At 39.3% G+C, this 21,095-nt stretch overlaps 1 protein-coding gene across 3 annotated transcripts in view; it reads left to right on the plus strand.

Moving 5' to 3' along the window:
• LUC7L3 (LUC7 like 3 pre-mRNA splicing factor) overlaps nucleotides 1–20,045 on the plus strand; it is a 43,477-nt gene extending 23,432 nt beyond the window's left edge. The window contains exons 7-12 of one of the 3 annotated variants that reach the window (XM_030535053.1): nucleotides 728–889; nucleotides 4,939–5,222; nucleotides 7,230–7,390; nucleotides 16,930–17,070; nucleotides 17,176–17,281; nucleotides 18,602–20,045. In XM_030535053.1, the coding sequence (XP_030390913.1) occupies nucleotides 728–889; nucleotides 4,939–5,222; nucleotides 7,230–7,390; nucleotides 16,930–17,070; nucleotides 17,176–17,281; nucleotides 18,602–18,614 (867 nt within the window). In that variant the 3' untranslated portion in view covers nucleotides 18,615–20,045. Of the gene's footprint in view, nucleotides 1–727; nucleotides 890–4,938; nucleotides 5,223–7,229; nucleotides 7,391–16,929; nucleotides 17,124–17,175 lie in introns of all 3 variants that reach the window. The other 2 variants (XM_030535052.1, XM_030535054.1) reach the window with 2 other exon arrangements.
• The last annotated feature ends 1,050 nt before the right edge of the window (nucleotides 20,046–21,095 follow it).

Consider the following 21,095-nt stretch of genomic DNA (forward strand, 5'->3'; position numbering starts at 1 on the left):
AGAGTCAGAAGCGGAATGTACACAGGAGAACGTATTAATGCTATACTGGAATAATCACTTGGATTTGGGCTGTCAATTCAGTGTAATGAGATTTTGGTAAGTTTATGTCACACTATGTCTGCTTTGATATATTTATTATACTTTCCCCACCATTCTCTTAAAAATGAAGGTCTACCTTGAAAGCATCGAACCCAGCTTCCTTTCTCTGTTCCATTGCAGGGCCTATAGATGTTTCTTCTTCTTGGGCATTTCATTGTCAGTCTCCCAAAGTTTTTGTCATGTAGTCAAAGGTCTCGAGCAGAAAAGTGGGGCCTGGTTTTGTCCTTTGCAAGGTAGAACTAATATTGAATATTACCATGAAACCAGCCGTAGCAGCGGGTAATAGGCATTGTATCCTTGATAGTGAAAAAGACATTTCCCAAATTCCACAGTTAAGTACTTACTGTAAAGTGCAGACTGCCATTAATCTGTGGAAAACATTGAGTTAGCATGTTTAGTCTTGCAGTCTGTTTGTTTTTTAAACTTTTTCATATTAGGCATAATATGTAGGTGACTTCATAATAGTGCCAAGTTAAAGCAAGTAATTATAAGTTCCTTTTTAAAGCTGAAATTCGTAATTTCACAACACTAGAAGAACAGTTGATAAAGTAAGTAGTAGTAAGTCTAACTGGCTCCAGATTAAAACTTTTCTATTGTTCTTTGCTCTAACCACTACCTTCTCTTCCAGACAATTGAGAGCTTTGCAGCTCAAGAAAAGCAAATGGAAGTTTGTGAAGTCTGTGGAGCCTTTTTAATAGTAGGAGATGCACAGTCCAGAGTGGATGACCACTTAATGGGAAAACAGCACATGGGTTATGCCAAAATTAAAGCTACTGTAGAAGAATTAAAAGTGAGTATAACTTTTGTAATTAAAGGTAAACTGACTTTCTTTCTATATAAACTATTTAAGAACCAAATCATTGGCAGAATCCTTACATACATAACCTCAGGTTCTCAAAATCCATTTGTTGGCAACCAAGCATTGACAGCTTTGAATTATTTAGAGATGAAAGGTAATTTTAGCAGTGGCACTTAGGCTCCAAAGTGCCTATATCCCTTTTGAAAATGGGACTCAGACTCCTACATCACTTTTGTGCTTTTGAAAATATTACCTAAAGTACAAAACAAAAAATGAAAATCAAATTAAGCCTGGATTTTTGTGCTAAATTCCCCCACTAACCAGGCTGCTGAAGGTATTCAACACAACATGGTTTCAATTAACGTTTTTATGATTTTTGTTTGGTGAAATGCTCTTGGTATATTTCGTGGTTCACACTGGTATATCCCAGTGTGCAGTATCCTGAATATTACAAATATATTGATTAAAGTATTCACTGGAATAAGTTAATTAAAATATTCTATGTTCATTCTTCTATGACAGCCCCCAGACAGTTGCATACGGTTCCTCCCTATAGACAGAACAGAAGTGTGTGACAAGCAAGCTCTTTTCAAATACATGAGATATCACTGCAAAAATATCTTTCATCTACTCAGGGACACACTATGGTGAAGCATTTGGAGTGATATAAAATAACTAAAGAAGAGTTTTCATACCTAACAGTTTTTTATGTACAATATCCAATTTACAAGGATATCTGTTTGTATGTTTTCACTTTAATGGAAATATGCTAATCACGTACAAACACAGAACTCCTGATATTAGCAGTTTTCGGTCCTTGAAATCAATATAATGGCAAGCAATTGGGGACGCACCATTGAACGGTAGCCTGAGTTGGTGTTAGGCTCCTGAGAACTGAAGCTAAACTCTACTGCAACAAAACTCTTGAGTTTATGAACTCCAACAGAGTTTAGCATCATCTTGGTGAAACTTAGAAGTGCCACTCAGCTGGAGTCTGAAATATGGGATATAACTAACTTCAATTAGCTGAGAGTTTATTTGTTTGGAGTTCTCAAAATTTGAGGATGCACTATTAAAATATTTTAAAATGAGATACCTATTTTTTCCATTTCCATAGGTTGGATGTTTTAGGAGGAATGTAAATTGGGTAGAATCCTGGAGTGTGCTGTTAGGCCAGATCTACACCACAACTTACATCAGTATAACTACGTCGCTCGCAGGTGTGAGAAATCCACATCCTGGAGCGATGCAATTATACTGATCTAATCCCCCAGTGTGGACAGCACTATGTCAGTGGGAGGACTTCTCTCATCAACACAGGCCTGGTCTACACTACGCGTTTAAACCGATTTTAGCAGCATTAAACCGATTTAACGCTGTACCCGTCCACACTACGAGGCCCTTCATATCGATATAAAGGGCTCTTTAAATCGGTTTCTGTACTCCTCCCCGATGAGAGGAGCAGTACTAAAATCGGTATTACCATATCAGATTAGGGTTAATGTGGCTGCAAATCCACAGTATTGGCCTCCGGGCAGTATCCCACAGTGTACCACTGTGACCGCTCTGGACAGCAATCTGAACTTGGATGCAGTGGCCAGGTAAACAGGAAAAGCCCTGCGAAATTTTGATTTTCATTTCCTGTTTGCCCAGCGTGGAGCTCTGATCAGCACGGGTGGTAATGCAGTCCCAAATCCAAAAAGAGCTCCAGCATGGACCGTACGGGAGATACTGGATCTGATTGCTGTATGGGAAAACAAATCTGTTCTATCAGAGCTCCGTTACAGAAGACAAAATGCCAAAGTGTTTGAAAAAAAAAATCTCCAGGCTACACACTGCTGCGTGACAAGCATAACGGGAAGTCAGAGACTCAAATGGATGCTCATGGAGGGAGGGAGGGGGTACTGAGGACTCCAGCTATCCCACAGTCCCCAGCAGTCTCCGAAAAGTATTTGCATTCTTGGCTGAGCTCCCAATGCCTGTAGGTTCAAACACATTGTCCGGCATGGTTCAGGGAATAGATTGTCAATTTACTCTCTCTCCCCCCCCCCCCCCCCCACAGCCCACGTGAAAGAAAAGGGGAAGAAATCGTTTCTTGACTTCTTTCAATGTCACCCTATGTCTACTGAATGCTGCTGGTAGACGCGATGCTGCAGCAGTGAAGAGTAGTATCCGCTCCTCTCCCCTCCCTGGTGGCAGACAGTACATGCTTGATAACTGCTGAATACCCCTGGCTGGCCTCAGGGGCACCTGGGTAAAAATAGGAATGATTCCTGGTCATTCCCAGTAGATGGTACAGAACGGCTGGTAACCGTCTTCATCATAGCCACTGGTGGCTGAGCTCCATCAGCCCCCTCCCTTTCCTGTGTAGAGAAAAGATTCTGTCCTGCCTGGACTGTCATAACATGAGGGGGAGGCAGCCTCCCCATGCTATCTCAGTAACAAGTCACTGTTTCTTATTCCTGCATTTTTTATAACTTCATGACACAAATGGGGGGGACACTGCCACAGTAGCCCAGGAAGGTTGGGGGAGGAGGGAAGCAATGGGTGGGGTTGTTGCAGGGGCACCCCCCGTGAACGGCATGTAGCTCATCATTTCTGCGGGATCTGACACGGAGCAGTTGTGCTCTCTGATACACTGCTTCTCTAGTACACTTGCCCCAAATTCTAGGCAGGACTGACTCTATTTTTAGAAACCATAAAGGAGGGATTGACTCGGGGAGTCGTTCCCAGTTTTGCTTTTGCGCCCCCGGCTGATCTCAGCATGATAGCAGCAGACAGCACAGAAGGACAGATAACCGTCATCTCATTGCCAAATTACACTGGCAGCAGACGGTACAGAACGACTGGTAACCATCTCTGCTATCATGCAAAAGCAAATGAATGCTGCTGTGTAGCACTGGAGTATTGCCTCTGTCCGTGGCATCCAGTACACATACGGTGACTGTAAAAAAAAAAAAAAATAAAAAAAAAAGAGAGAGAAAAAGAAAAAGCTGAACGGGCTCCATGGTTGCCGTGTTATGGTGTCTGCCAGGGCAGTCCAGGGAAAAAGGGCGCGAAATGATTGTCTGCTGTTGCTTTCCCGGAGGAAGGAATGACTGATGACTTTTACCCAGAACCACCCGCGACACAATGATTTTTGCCCCATCAGCCACTGGGCTCTCAACCCAGAATTCTAAGGGGCAGGGGAGACTGCGGGAACTACGGGATAGCTACGGAATAGCTACCCACAGTGCAACGCTCCGGAAATCGACGTTAGCCTCGGACCACGGACGCACACCGCCGAATTAATGTGCTTAGTGTGGCTGCGTGCACTCGACTTTATACAATCTGTTTTATAAAACCGGTTTATGTAAAATCGGAATTATCCCGTAGTGTAGACATACCCATAGCTGCCACCTCTGAGACCTGGATTAATTATGCTGATGGGAGATCTTCTCCCATCAGTGTGGTAGCATCTTCACTGAAGCCCAACAACAGCACAGTTTCACTGCTTCTGTGTTTTAAGTATAAACCTGCCCTTGTCTTGTGTTTTTTGTACTGTCGTTATCCTTTATGATGTATTTGTGTATACACACACACACACACATGCTTTTACAGAAATAACTTTAAGAAAAGAAATAACTTCAGAGGGATTTATAGTGACATCTTAAAAGTATTAAAGGTAGATCTTAAGGTTTTGCTTGTCAGAACCACAAAATAATTATATTTACTCTACAACTTGGATTTCTTCCAGAAATCATCAGTCTTTATCCTTTTCTTTTTGCAAGGTATAATTTGTGGAGTCCCCAGATCTTTTTTTAATTTTAAATATTAGGTACTGCCCAGGTCAGTGAACCATCCGGATGAACAAAGGACTTGTTAGCTGACTTAGAAGTGCTAGTAAGAAGGTTATGCTTTGGCTTGACGATTAAGTGTAACCCCTTGAAATCTAATATGTCTCCTTGCCCTTTTATAGCGGTTTAATGATGCTGAGTAGTTTCTTCTGAATAAATTTTATCTTCATTAAATCTATGCTGTAAACACTTATTTTTTGTAAGGAAAAGTTAAGAAAAAGAACTGAAGAACCTGAACGTGATGACAAGTTAAAAAAAGAGAAACAAGAGCGAGAAGAGAGAGAGAAAGAGAGGGAACGTGAAAGAGAAGAGAGGGAAAGGAAGAGACGACGTGAGGAAGAAGAAAAGGAAAAAGAGAGGGCACGTGACAGAGAAAGACGTAAGAGGAGTCGTTCTCGTAGCAGACATTCAAGCAGAACATCTGACAGAAGATGCAGCCGGTCACGGGACCACAAAAGATCAAGAAGCAGAGAGAGAAGGCGAAGCAGGTACCGTAATTAGGGACCATTGACTTTTCAAGTGAATTTATAATGGCATTCCATGCACGTAAGAACCTCAAAACTATATGATTTCAGGCTGTAAAGGAATGTACCTGTAAAGGAATGGTTGCTGTCAAGAATTTTGTTGGCCGATCAAGACAAGGACCTATGCTAACTTGATTGCATTTTTCTGTTTTACTGTTTGTAACAACTTTTGAATACCATAGCTAGTTGATTCAAAAAATTCAGGGAATGTTCTAGATATCTCCTGTACCGACAAGAAAAGAAATAAGAATTGTATGGAGAATGGGGGCACACAGAAGCCCTAGTATGGGGGAAGAATGTGGGACAAAGGTATGAGTAGAATGGAATTGGGGTGGGGGGAGGTGCACTGAGCCCCTGGTATGGGGTGGTGTTGCATGGACTGTTTAAATTGAGGGATATGAGAGAGTAGCAGAAAGGGAGCTTGTGTGAGAGAATGAAGGAACACAAAGAGCCCCACGTGTGTGTAATGTACTCAGCCTTGTGTACACTTACGGTGGTGTGAAGATTACAGGCACTACACCCCACAGTGAAAAGCAGACTGCGTCCACACTCGTCACTGATTTGTAGCTACGTGTGGCAGTGAAAGAGCTTTTCTCCACTGCCTCCCTCCTGCCAGAGCCTCTTTCTGTGGCAGAGAGAGCCTCTGGCAGTGAGAGACTAAACTGCTAAAAATAGCAGTGTAGATGTAGGAGGCACTACTTGGGCATGCAGAGATGATACATGCCCTCAGGCTCAGATGTGTAGGCCGCTCTACTCCCCTCAACTGTGTCTCACTATCTACACTACTGTTTATAGCTATGCCAGCTGGGCAAGCAGCGGGTGTAATCTACATGCCACTTAAGTGTAGATGTACCTAAAGTTTTGCCACCCTTTAGTGGTATATAACTGCAACATGTTTAGCCTTATTTATGAAAACATTGAAGTTTCTCTGTATTTGTAATTTTGGAACATAAGGAAATACCATTATCTCCCTTTTATAGATGGGGAAACTGATGTACACAGAAGATACATTACTTGCTTAAGGTCATACCTGAAGTTTGTAGCAGAGCATAGCATTGAACTTAAGTCTCCCTAGTCCTGGGCTACACTATAACCACTGAGCCAGGCGTCCTTTCTGATGTTCCTCTCAGTTGATCAGAAACTGCTAACTCTATAATGGAATCAGCTGAATTCTGTAGCTGTAAATGACAAATTTCTTTACCTCATTTTATATTGATACACTACAAAAATAAAACAGATCTCAATCTCATTCAACCTCAGAAAATATTTTATTATAATTCCTATCCAACACCAAATACAGATTTTAAAAATAAAAATTAATTTTGTACCACAAAAAATTAAGCAATAAGTGAGCCAAAACAGGAGGTGCATTGAAACCATTGAACAGAATATGACTTTGGACAGTTGATCTAAAAAGTTGGAATCAGTTAGAGGAAGCACTAGAATCATCACTTGATCAAACTGCTTGTCTGTCAGGTCCAGTATGACCTCTCCAGAGGTGGACAATTCTTGCTGTTTCAAAGGATGAATCAAAAGAGAAACTGTCATGTATTAAAACTCACCGCCATATTGGAAGTAGATGAAAACATCGTGATTTTATATATGTAGTTGATGTAAGCATGATAGTTGACATACGCTTCCATCATAAAGTTTAAGTATTTTTTTAAAGCTCTGATTTAAAAATCAGTATTAAAGCTTTTCCTGAGAATTATTTCCTGTAGCTGTAGATGTTTGAAGAAGGGAAGAAGGCAGAGAAGGGTGGACAGAGAACTTGTGAAGTACTGAGAAATGTTCCTGGAAGGAAAGAGTTTATGAGAGAGACTTGGTATTCCTCATAAATATTAAACCTTTTCTTCTAAGCCAACATGAGAGCAGAATGGTAACCTAATGGCAAATTAATGAAGATTTTTTATTTTTGAGTTGTAAACGACAGCTGATATTTTCTCTCTTTCAACTACTTCTAAATGTAAGGAGCCGAGATCGACGAAGAAGCAGAAGCCATGATAGGTCAGAGAGAAAACATAGGTCTCGCAGTCGGGACAGGAGACGATCAAAAAGTCGGGATCGGAAATCATACAAGCACCGAAGCAAAAGCAGAGATCGAGACCAAGACAGGAAATCTAAAGAAAAAGGTTAGTTTGTGTGAGATCTTAAGACATGCAGAACTGATGTTACCCCCGAGACCTATTCTTTCAGTCAAAGACTGAAAGATCTCTTAGGATCCCTTCAGAGATTTGTGAGCAGCCTGTATGTGTCACTACTACATGAATTTGAAACACACTTCCCTTTCTCTTCGTACCCTCCTGCCTCCTTGCAAAATGTGTGTTTTGCCTACTTACCTAGTACTGTAATCCTCAAAGAAAAGCACACTAATGTGCAGTTCCCAAGCATTTTAGCCCGTTGACACCTGCTGATTGTTTGGCTTTGGAAAACCTCACACGTCACTCTAACTCTCTAAATATATTTGATTACATCTTCTACTGCTGCCCTTAGAAGTGAGTTCTCCTTATTATTCTTGGACACTTCTGTAAATCTTAAGTAGCTTTCCTCATTGATATGTATTTTGTTTTGGGTTTTTTTAGGTGGACAGTCTTACGACATCTTCATTTTCTGTACACTTCAATCATATCCTCTTAATCTTCTTTGTCTAATAAACATAACCTTAGTTTTCCCTAACTTCTGAGACCTTTCAGCATCGTGGCCTGAATCTGTACCATCTTAGGTTATGATTCCATCAGATTTCATAAATGAAGCAAGATCTGGTATATGGAGGAATCTCAAAGAAACACCAAATGTTCCTCAGAATTGTTTTATGGCAATACATGCTATGTCAAGTAATAATATTAATGTTTAGAAGGTGGCTCTCTTCCCTTTGAATCAGTACTGATCCAGTGCTCCAACACAGTCGGTTGTTAGATTGTGCTATGCTGCCAGAGGTTCCATCGTTCATAAAAGATATAAAACTGTCGTGACCACTTGTGAATATGAAAGATCCATAGTACTTTTCATAATACAAAGGTGTTAATTCCATATCCTGGCTAAATTCCCATTTTTAATCTTCTCTGCAACTTCATTTGGATACACTTTCTGATCTAAACCGTTTTGGGTTGCTGTGTGCTTTCAAACAGCTGGCATATTTCACAGTAGAGATGGCTTCATTTCAGTGGTGGGTAAAATGATTCCTATATATCTATAAAGTACTTGGAGATCTCTCTGGGGTGAAAGGTGCTATATGAATGTGGATTATAGGTTAGCCTGTTTAACTTTTCCCATTTCTTCAGTAGACTCTGGATTGTTTCTCAAAATATGGATAACACTTCAGATGTTTTTTTGCCTGACTTTTTTTTTTATAGGCCAGTATAACTTTTCTGTTGTATACTGTAATGTATTTCATTATTTGGTTTCCTCTCCAGTCTGTTCTGCTTAGTTGTGAGCACTCTGCAAGCTTGTATGCTTTGCTGCTTGCTTGTTCACTGTTGCACGTGGTCAGATATAATGCTAGACCTGTAATGCATGTTTGCTTGTAACTTACCACCTAATATGTCTATTATTTCATTGACCTAATTATAAAGCAGATTTTTGGTATTCAGTTGGAGGAGCCCTCTTTAATCCTTCAGTAATACTGTGTGTGTATGTGTGGATACTTATAATTTTATACAGTAATTGCTCAAATTGTTTCCATTATTGAACTCTCAGTTAGGTTTATAGCTTCACAGTTCTTTTCTTGATAGTTTTATAAATAGGAGTGTAGTGATTTCATTGAGTTAAATTTTCCTTCTGGTCATCTTTTTGTTGCTATTTACTGCCTCCTTCCCCCAGGACTGAGAATATACATAAGAACATAAGGATGGCTATACTGGGTCAGACCAAAGATCCATCTAGCCCAGTATCCTGCCTTCCAACAGTGGCCAATGCCAGGTGCCCCAGAGGGAATGACCGGAACAGGTAATCATCAAGTGATCCATTCCCTGTTGCCTGTTCCCAGCTTCTGGAAAACAGAGGCTAGGGGCACCATCCCTGCCCATCCTGGCTAATAGCCATTGATGGACCTATCCTCCATGAATTTATCTAGTTCTTTTTTGAACCCTATTATAGTCTTGGCCTTCACAAAATCTTCTGGCAAAGAGTTCCACAGTTGACTTTGCGTTGTGTGAAGAAATACTTCCTTTTGTTTGTTTTAAATCTGTTGCCTGTTAATTTCATTTGGTGACTCCTAGTTCTTGTGTTACGAGAGAGAGTAAATAACACTTCCTTATTTACTTTCTCCACACCTGTCATGATTTCATAGACCTCGATCATATCCCCCCTTAGGTATCTCTTTTCCAAGCTGAATAGTCTGATTCTTATTAATCTCTCCTCATATGGAAGCCACGTCCAAGTCCAATATATCTTTTTTGAGATTGGGTGACCACTTCTGCACACAGTATTCAAGATGTTGATATAAAGACATTTTCTGTCATCTTATCTAGCCCTTAATGGTTCCCAACAATCTGTTTGCTTTTATGACTGCTGCTGAACATTGAGCAGATGATTTCAGAGAACTATCCACAATGACTGCAAGATCTCTTTCTTGAGTGGTAACAGCTAATTTAGACCCCATAATTTTATATGTATAGTTGGGATTATGTTTTCCCAATGTGGATTACTTTGCATTTATCAACATTGGATTTCATCTGCCATTTTGTTTCCCAGTCACCCACTTTTGAGAGATCCTTTTGTAGCTCTTTGCAGTCTGCTTGGGACTTAACTATCTTGAGTAGTTTTGTATCATCTGAAAATTTTGCCACCTTACTGTTTAACTCTTTTTCCAAATCTATTTACCTTTCTCCATTCTGAAAATTGACCCTTTATTCCTACCCTTTGTTTCCTATCTTTTAACCAGTTACCGATACATGAGAGGACCTTCCCTCTTATCCCATCTCTTTTACTTTAAGAGCCTTTGGTAACGGACCTTTTCAAAGGCTTTCTGAAAATCTAAGTACACTATATCCACTGCTTCCCCATTGTCTACATGCTTGTTGACCCCCTCAAAGAATTCCTAGTAGGTTAGTGAGGCATGATTTCCCTTTACAAAACCCATGATGCTGACTTTTCCCTAACAAATTATGTTCCTCTATCTCTCTGACAATTTTATGCTTTACTATAGTTTCAACCAGTTTGCCCGGTACTGAAGTCAGACTTACCAGCCTGTAATTGCTGCGATCACCGCTGGAGCCCTTTTTAAAAATTGGTGGCACATTAGCTATCCTCCAGTCATTTGGTACAGAAGTGAATTTAACTGGTAGGTTACAAACTACAGTTAGTAGTTCTACTATTTCGCATTTGAGTTCCTTCAGAACTCTTGGGTGTATACCATCTGGTCCTATTGACTTATTACTGTTTAGTTTATTGATTTGTTCCAGATCCACCTCTAATGACACCTAAATCTGGGACAGTTCTTCAGATTTGTCACCTAAAAAGAATAGCTCAGGTTTTGGAGTCTCCCTTACATGCTCAGCCGTGAAGACAGATGCAAAGAATTCATTTAGTTTCTCCGCAGTGGCCTTGTCATCCCTGAGTGCTCCTTTACCATCACGATCATCGAGTGGCCCCTCTGATTGTTTAGAAGTCTTCCTATTTACGATGTATTTAAAAAAAAATTGCTATTACTTTTTGAGTCTTTGGCTCGCTGTTCTTCACATTCTTTTTTGGCCATCCTAATTATATTTTTACACTTCACTTGTCAGACTTTATGCTCCTTTCTATTTTCCTCACTAGGATTCAACTTCCACTTTTTAAAGGATGCGTTTTTGCCTCTCACTGCTTATTTTACTTTGTTGTTTAGCCATGGTGGCACTTTTTTGGTTCTCTTAGAATGTTTTTTAATTTGGGGTATGCATTTAAGTTGAGCCTCTATTATGGTATCTTTAAAATGTTTCCACGCAGCTTGCAGGGTTTTCACTTTTGGAGCTATACTTTTTAATATCTGTTTAACTAACCTCCTCATTTTTGTGTCGTTCCCTTTTCTGAAATGAAATGCTACAGTGTTGGGCTGTTGTGGTGTTTTCGCCGCCACAGTGATGTTAAATTTAATTATATTATGATCACTATTATCAAGTGGTCCCGCTATATTCACTTCTTGGACCAGATCCTGCGCTCCACTTAGGACTAAATCATGAATTGAGTCTCCTCTTACGGGTTCCAGGACTAGCTGCTCCAAGAAGCAGTCCTTTAAGGTGCCAAGAAACTTTGGCCTTGGCTACACTGGCACTTGACAGCGCTGCAACTTTCGCGCTCAGGGGTGTGAAAAACACCCTCCTGAGCGCTGCAAGATACAGTGCTGTAAAGCCTCAGTGTAATCAGTGCCGCAGCGCTGGGAGTGCGGCTCCCAGCGCTGCAAGCTACACTCATAGAGGATGTGGTTTACGTGCAGCGCTGGGAGAGCTCTGCGGCAGCGCTCCAAAATTTCAAGTGTAGCCATACCCTTTATCTCTGCATCCCATCCTGAGGTGACACGTACCCAGTCAACATGGGAATAGTTGAAATCCCCTATTATTATTATTGAGTTTTTTATTTTAATAGCCTTTCTAATTTCTCTGAGCATTTCAGTCGCTATCACCATCCTGGTCAGGTGGTCGGTAATATATCCCTACTGCTATATTCTTCTTATTAGACTCTATGGTACAGTTTGGTTCATTTACAATTTTTACTTTTATTTAATTCTATCCTTTCTTTCTGCCACTCCCTCACCGGCATGACCTGTTCTGTCCTTCTGATATATTCTGCACCCTGGTATTACTGTGTCCCATTGATTATCCTCATTCCACCAAGTTTCTGTGATGCCTATTATATCAATATCCTCATTTAATACAAAGCACTCTAGTTCGCCCATCTTATTATGTAGACTCCTAGCATTCGTATATAAGCACTTCAAAAACTTGTCACTTTTGAGTTGTCTGCCATTCAGGACTGGCTTTAGGCTAATTCGCCCAATTCCCCGGAATCGGGCCCCGCACCAACGCCTTTTTAATTTTTACTCACCCAGTAGCTCTCCAGGTCTTTGGCAGCGGGCCCTTCACTCACTGCGGGTCTTCAGTAGCATTTCAGCGGCAGGTCTTTGAGTGCCGCCGAAGACCTGGAGCGGGTGAAGGACATGCCGCCGAAGATCTGGAGCGCCGCTGGGTGAGTACGAATCAGGCCCTGCACTTGCTAAAGCCAGCCCTTCTGCCATTACATAATGTAATGGAATGGGACTTGTTTTCATTTGACTGTTTTCTCATCAGATCCTACCTTTTATTATTTTCCATCCTCTCCTCCTTACTAGGACATAGAGAATCTCCATTTATAGATCCTCCCCTAAGGGATGTCTCTGTCCAAACCACATACTACTCCATACCTGTTGGCTTTCTCCCAGCCCTTAGTTTAAAAACTGCTCTATGACATTTTTAATTTTAAGTGCCAGCAGTCTGACTCCATTTTGGTTTAGGTGGAGCCCATCCTTCCTGTATAGGCTCCCTCTTTCCCAAAAGTTTCCCCAGTTCCTAATAAATCTAAACCCTTCCTCCTTACACCATTGTCTCATCCACGCATTGAGACCCTGCAGTTCTGCCTGTCTAACCAGCTCTGCATGTGGAACTGGAAGCATTTCAGAGAATGCTACTGTGGAGGTCCTGAACTTCAATCTCTTAGCTAGCAGCTTAAATTTGGCCTCCAGGACCTCTCTCCTATCCTTCCCTATGTCATTGATACCTATGCATACCATGACCACCAGCTCCTCTCCGGCACTACAAGGTCTTTTCAGCGCCTGGTAACCTTAGAAGTGTAATACTGATTTGGGGAAATAAATGATCTGTTCAGTAAACCATCATAGTATTAATAAACAAAATAGGGCTGTGGAACAGGGCTATGATGCATGTTTTTCCAGTAGAGGGATACATGCACTCTAAAATCTAGAATGAATTCTGCATTCACTGCAGAGAGCATGGAAGTTTATGTTGCTGGGAGGTAAAATATTTCTAAATTTTACTCCACCCTCAGTTTTGTGAGACTTGCATTACATTATGGATAGGGTGCATCAGTATTTAGCTTTGAAGGTCCGAGCAACAGAGTTGCAATAAATAGAGACGCTGTTAATGTGATTTTAACTGTCAGTGCTCAGTTCTTGGGCCCAGAAGCAACACTCCATCGTCTGCAGCTGCTCCACGAATGCCACCTTTTTCGATGTCCCTTAACAGTCTGTCCTTGAAGAAATCGTAATGTCGTTGCTGTGTTTCTTCCTGCATGTTTGCAAATACCAGAGGATCATGCATCCTGTATTTGCAACATTCATGAGCACAGTGCAGAGCTGTGCAGTCTTGGTGCCATGTTGGATTGTGGGATTTTTTTTAAAAGGTGTGGAAAATTAAGGGATGTGGATTTTATGGGATGACAAATGTTGCATCTCATAGTGGAACTTAACCCATAGCTCCCAGAGATCCCTGCACAACTCATTCCACATGGTGGCACATGGCACAGTAGAATACTTATCCATGGTGCATCACACTTTGCATTGACACAAGCACTTCTGGTGAGTACGCACAGCACTGATACAAGCAATTAAATATGCACCCGTAGGAGCAATATACAAACTTCAGCAGCTGTATGCCAACACAGCTTTCGTCAACGAAAGGTTTTAGTGTAGACATGGGTTTAGTCTACTTTGTGTGCATGCACAGTTTGTGGTGTGGATGCTAAGACTCCTGCCATTTGAAATCTTGCTCTTTTTTGTGACTTTACAGTAGTTTTCATAGTTACTGTGGGTCAGGATTTTAAAGTGAGCAGCAAGAGTTGGCTGAAAATAATACTTATATGGTGTCTTTCATCTGGAAATCTCAAGTTGCTTTACAAACATGAATTAAGCCCCTATACCACTGATGGTTTTTGAGGCTGGGTAAATTGAGGCACAAGTTGACAGACTTTTACTCAGTGTTATACAGTAAATCAGTGCCAGAGTATGGACTAGAACCCAGAAGACCTGACTTCCAGTTCCTGAATTTCTGTACCATACAGTTGCTACGGTTCTGAAAAAAGTTATCTTTAAAATTTGAGACAACTGGCTCTTCCTTGGTCAAACAAATCTAAGTTACACCTCTCCTTGTTCCTTTGAAATACATATTACCATAAACATAGGTTGAAAGTTAGCTTAATCTAAACTGTTGATATGCAACTATTTGCAACAGAGTTTGTTTTTTTTTACTTCCAAACTATAAGACGTACACTGAAGAAATTAAATTAATTAATAGGTATAGATGGAATTGGTCAAAAAACTTAAGTTTCCACAAAATTGTTTCCATTTGTGTGATCATCTTCTGTTCTCTGACTAGCCTTCATCAGGAGGGATTTATATTGAAATATTTGCTCACTGCTTTCATTTCATTGGTCTGGTTCACAGATTTTAGAAGAAAAAATTCATCCATGATAGTGATGTGTCCAGTGTTCAAGGTTAGCAACGGAGCTCAGTTATTTACTACCAAAAAATTGACTAATGAGCATGTTTCATTCAGTGTGTGCTTTCCATGAATATCAGGTAACTTGAGTTTTAATGGTAAGAATTTACATTAGAAAGCAAGCTTCAGTTGCCAATGCAAATATTCATCCAGAAATATTTGTACATCCATTCACTCAAGAAACAACCAATATTAGGTGATCTTACCTGATGAATCACAACTAATCAACATAAATCATATAGGGAGCCTATAAAAATCTACAGAGAACTATTTGTGATCTATCCACAATAATAAATACAATTTTGTGAGATAATTTTGAATAACTATGTTGAAGGAACTTTACTGTCTGCTTGCAGATATCACTGGTGCTGAAGGAAGCTAAATTCATTACAGATTGTTACAAATATTTGTTCAATTCTAGTTAGTAAACTCCAGGAGCTTTGATGTAATTTTCTTGTTCTTCAGGCCCTCAAAGACAGGGGTTCTTTGTATAGCTTCATCTTTTGTTCCACAGGTTAATGTTTATATCTTCTGAAAAAGTTCTTTCCTATCTGTCCAAACCCAAAAAACTGCACACTCTGCACATCCATAGGACTATTATGATCTATTCTGTCTACATAGGATCAGATTATTGGTCTGACTACTAGTCCTCTGCAGGGAAACAAGACTTCTGTTCCTCAGTGGAGCTGTGTGTGCATCGGAGATACCTTTAAGGCACAAAGAGAAGACTTTTCAACAAGGTCAGTTAGAGTGCAATCCACCTGAGTAGTTACAATACTGAGGGCAGACAGATATGCAACGCTATCAGAAGACTTCTCCAGTTACCTATTTGGACATCACTAAATGGTTTTTCCAAGCACTGTAGGCAGGCTGTGCTGCTTCACTTCCAGTGTTTTTTAGGCAGTTGTCCTGCGTCTTGCGGGTTTGATTTTGGCCGTTTTCCTTGCTGTTTGGTGGTCTGTTCTAGTAAAGCTGTTGTGCAAACTTTCTCTGTGTAGATATACTACTTCTCTCTTCAAACGTAACTTTTTCACTTCTGTCTTTTGAAGTGTAGAATTGCTATGCCAATCCAGACGTGCCACCTTGCAAAGAGCTTTCTTGGACGTTTTTAACTTGTTTTATGTATTTGGTTCTCAGCTACTTGCATATTAATCCATCTGAGGGAGAGTCAGTGTTCTTGTCTATACACTGACATCCAAGAATTTGTTTTTTCAGTCTCCACCTGTTGGGCAAAAGGTTGACCCTGTGGTTTGAAGTGATACAGGATAAACTAGTGTATTTTGTTTATAAATGTACGATTATTCAGTTTATAGACTATACAGATTTTAAACTTCAGCTGTAAATGTGTGACTGTTTCCTCCCGCCACCCCCATCAGAAAACGTTGCTGCTTCTGTTTCATTATCTTCACTCTACCTTATGATTGTAGAGGAAAAGAAAATACCAATTTTTCAGCAATATATCCAGTTCTTTATTCACCATTCACCCCTCTAGTTCTTGAAGAAACTGGGGTCCCATCGATCTGTTGCTCCTTTGTTTTGTAAATTAGTGTCTTTATATCTCTAACAGTCTTTCTTCCCCAGTCTTTTATCATTTAAAGGTGGGGGATTAATAATATATCTCAGACAAGCACCATTACATTTTGTCCTGTTGAAGTTGACTTTGGTATTCCCTTTGATTCTTATTTTAAGCCTAGCTAAGTTATGGTTGCTTGTTTTTCCTGGATGTTCATTTATTTTCTTCCCTCTGTAACTATGGTTAATAACAGACTGAATAGTAATGCCTTATCCCTTCATTCTTTTTGGTTCCCTTTTCAAGAACCAAGTTTAATAACAAGTGCGTAGCCTCCCTTGGCGCACACATCACGCACAAAAAATCTATTCAGAGCGTAACCCTGAATCCAGTGGTAAAGCAGTCATAAAGCACATCCACATACATCACTGTTACACTTTTTCCCAATTTATATATCTCAAGGAAAAGTTGAGTAATTGTCACACTACTGCTATGCTGTCCTTCCTCCTTTTCACCACTTTTAATTTTGCTTCTTGTTATTTTGCCCTCTTCAAGGTGTTACTCTAAAGCCTATGCCTATAACTGTGACTTTGTTACTGTTTCCAATTTGAGATTGTCCCACCTCCTGTGTTCCACTCCTCACATGTGCAATGTGTTTTACTTTGAAATCCACGGTTAATGTCTTCTTTCATGGCAGAAAAGAGGGCATCTGATGATAAAAAAAGTAGTATGAAGTCCAGTAGTCGAGAAAAACAGAGTGAAGACAGAAATACAGACTCGAAGGACAGTGATACTAAGAATGAGGTCAATGGGACCAATGAAGACATTAAATCTGAAGGTGACACTCAGTCCAATTAAAACTGATCTGATATGACCTCAGATCAGACAGAGGTAAGTGCATTATTTCAAACTTTGATTAGGGCTTTTTGTTACTGTTTAACAGTGCAGCGTAAGTATGCACAGATGAAGATGGAGCTAAGCCAAGTAAGAAGACATACTAAAGCACCTTCTGAAGGAAAAGACAGTGTAGTCCTGCAAAACATTTTGAGGTACATTGTTTTGTCTCAGCTATTTTGTAGCAGACTCATGCCCCCATTAGTGTGCCTCTTTGGAACATATTTGTAATATAGTCTCCATAGAAAATTTAATTATCCATTTTTTTTATTTTTAGGGATTTTGTCGTTTTTTAAAAAAATTGAACTGTTTTTGTATTTAAGTCCATATTGTGTTGGTACATCAGCAGAAACATTTGCTTTAATACTTAATATTTCTGAGGCACATGTTGGACTACTTTGTTTTTATATAAACTGCTAGTATTTCTTTGTCAAGGATGTTTCTAGTTTTTTTGCTTTATTGCCTTGCATTCTAATGCAGTTTGTTCTGTAACTCGAGAGCCAGTAGCATTGGATTGATGGAAGTGTAGGGTTTATGAATTATTGCAGCTGACTACCATACCTCACACAGCGTTGGTGTTGTGAGCGGCCCATGAAAAGCCAAATTAAAAATCAAGGATTCAGTCAAACTAAGCAGGTACTCATGCCAGGTACTCCTTTCTCTACCCACATCCATGTTTGAATGCTGTTGCCTGTAATCTTTAAGCTTACTGTTATGTTTTTATTTACAAGAAAGTGAAAAGGATTTTTTGTATATTGTGTGAAAACTATAAATCTGATGTTAACAGAATGGAATTTTCTTTCAACTGTGTGTAGGGATGCAGTGCTGCCCAGAATTAGATATCTTTAAGAGTTTTAAATGCAATAAATACTACATAATAATCGCCTTGTTACATTCAATGCAATTCAAGTCTTTAAGAGGTATGTGTTTAATGTTTCCTACTGTGTAGGAGAATTTGCAGTCAGCCATAGTACAGAGCAGTATAATGGCTGATTCCAGACTTAAGGCAAATGTAAATACAAAGGCTGATGCCTAACATTTGCAGTAATATATGGCAAGGATGTATGCTGACAATTCTCATTATGAAGAAACTAAACATTAGGAAATATATATAATGTATTAAAAAAAAACTTTAAAAGTTTTTCCATTCTTGACCTAACTTAAGCGTGCAGAAATGGTTTTTGATGTATTCCTAAAATAAGGAGCTAACACTGGAGAAGACAGCTGTTAAATTAGCTACTTGCAATATAAACTGTTAGTATAGTTTCAATATTTACGCTATGAACTCTTAAACACTTAAGGGTTGATCATTAGACCATTAAGATTGCGTTATTGCTCTGGAGCCCCTAATTTTCAATATTGACGTTTTAGTAGAGTAAGATGACAGCTGAGAACTGGGCCAATATTTAGAAATGGCAAACTAACCTTGCTTTACGTTGTCTAATTGTTTGCTTTCCCAAAATTTTGCATTATAGGACTACCACATGAAGAATCTGCGAAGAATCCGGAAGACAGCTTGCAATGAAGATCTGCTTTAAATGAGGTGAAAGAAAGCTGTAGTGGCATAGAAAAATATAAAGTTCAGTTAGATTTTTTTTTATAAAATTAATTCAGGACTGTTGTTACCTCCCAGAGTGCAGAGGGAGGAGTTAATAATATACATGCCACTGAGAATATAAGTCCTGTATCATTTTTTTTTTTCTTTAAGACTTTTTAAGATAAGAAACAAACATAACATGAACCCATGGCTTGCTCAGTGTTTATTTGCAAGATTTCATTCTTGGACTTTGAAACATAAGAATAAATGTTTAGTATTTGTGTGAATTAAACTAAATTGAATCCCATTTTTACAACTAGGATATATCTAGCTGCTTGATATACCAGAAATGGAAATAAAGTATCTTTGAATTTCTGTTACAAATTTGATTGTCTGTCATTAAACATTTAGTATTAAATACACTTTTTTTCCTAATAAATCTATTCATGTCTTCAAGTTTAGTCCATTAATTTGGCTTTTATGGATTTTGTTTAGTTTATTCAGTTGGTATTTGCTTTTGATTCCTCCAATTAGTCGCATGTTTTAAAACTGAGCTGTTCACCTTCATCAGACTCCTGGTCCTTTATTGAACAGATGCACATTATTTTCACAAGTGGCATGATTTTTGCTGCAGTGTATTTTTCTAAGCAGTCAAACACAGAATCACAGAATAAAGATACTGCTGCAGTTCTCCTTCTAATAAGGTTCATATCCAATATTTTTGGAAAGTCTTTGAATTTTCCTCTTAATGCACCAAGTCTTAATGCCAACCCTTCATAATAAAAAAAAATAAATGGAGATTAGAACACAAATCTAGGTTTTATTTTACCAAAACTGGGTGATAGAGAATAGGATCAATGAGGAAGTCAGGCTGGGACCTGTCTTTCTCTCATTCTGTTTTGGGTAAGTTAAATCCTAGAATTTCTTCAAATGTTTAGAGCAGTGTCAAATAGAGATGTTGGTGCAGATGTTTGTTCTAGTATAAGGCACCACACTGACTTCAGACTTGCATCCTACTAGCAGTTAAAAATACTTCATTAGAGAGTGGTTATAATTAGCAAGTGCATGTAATTTGTATATTAAAGTAATTGTAAACGTGTTCATTTCATTCCCCTTTCTCAATTTTTTGTGATACTTTTATTGTATTAAAGGGTAGTTTAACGGATTAAATAATGAGGGTGCTTTTTGAAAGAAATGTGTTTAAAGGAAACATTTTGCTGCATTACACTCTTCAGAATGAAGTGACAAGAAGGTAATATGGTGGCTGTGGCCATATCAGACTTTTCCTTCATGTTAGTTGTATGTATCCTGGACTTAAACACCGATTTTATGAAGGAATGATAAAATGTTTTTATTAAAACCTGTGGCTTGAGAGAAGTTAATATGGTGCCTTTTCCTTTCAGCAGTTTCAGCTGACTTCATACTTTTTAAGCATATTCCATCTCATCTTGAAAATGGAGAATTCATAAAAATGATACTTTTTTTGATGAAATAGTAAACAGTGGAATTCTGATTATATGTAGTTTGTACACTGCATTTTGTGGCTGAAATCTTACTAAAGCAGTGTTTCTTCATACTGATATTTGCCCTTCTGCATACAGATAAGTGTCTTCTATAGTAAACATTGTTTCAAAAGGCAGGAAAGAATCTCACACATTTGAGTGCTATATGCAGTTGCACACACACAATTTAACAGTTTGGGGGAGTGATAATTAGAGAGATTTAAACTTTAATTATCTATCTTAGCATTAATATCAAATGGACTTTCTCAATCCTTAGAAATTGGAGATCTTGTTCAAGTTGAAAATGTTCTTCAGATATGTGATCTGTAGGTATTGGTCACTGCAGTTGAAACTGTAGAGATGATGCTCCAATCTGTCCTGCTCATTCAGTGTAGGCGACCTCACTGTTAAATACACCGCTACCTCAATATAATGCCATCTGATATAACACGAATTTGGATATAACATTTTAAAGCAGTGCTCCGGGGGTGTGGGGCTGCGCACTCCGGTGGATCAAAGCAAGTTCAATATAACACGGTTTCACCTATAATGCAGTAAGATTTTTTGGCTCCTAAGGACAGTGTTATATCAAGGTAGAGGTGTAGTAGTATTTTGCACTTTACACATTTTATAAATGATTAAGCAAGCTTTGGAGGCAAGGCAGTGGTACTTCAGCCCCTAGATGAGCTTACACCTTGTCTTGCATAAGATTTAAAATTAAATTAAGCTAACTAACTTGATCTAAGACAGGGGGTGGCCAACCTGAACCTGAGAAGGAAACAGAATTTACCAATGTATATTGCCAAAGAGCCACAGAAATACGCCAGCACCTCCCACCCAGCTCCCTCCCCGAATGTCCCAATCAGCTGTTTTGTGGCATGCAGAAGGCTCAGGGGAGGGGAGGAGGAGGAGAGCAAGGGCACAGCAGGC

Source organism: Gopherus evgoodei, chromosome 15 (genome assembly GCF_007399415.2).
Source record: "Gopherus evgoodei ecotype Sinaloan lineage chromosome 15, rGopEvg1_v1.p, whole genome shotgun sequence".
NCBI lineage: Eukaryota > Metazoa > Chordata > Testudines > Testudinidae > Gopherus > Gopherus evgoodei.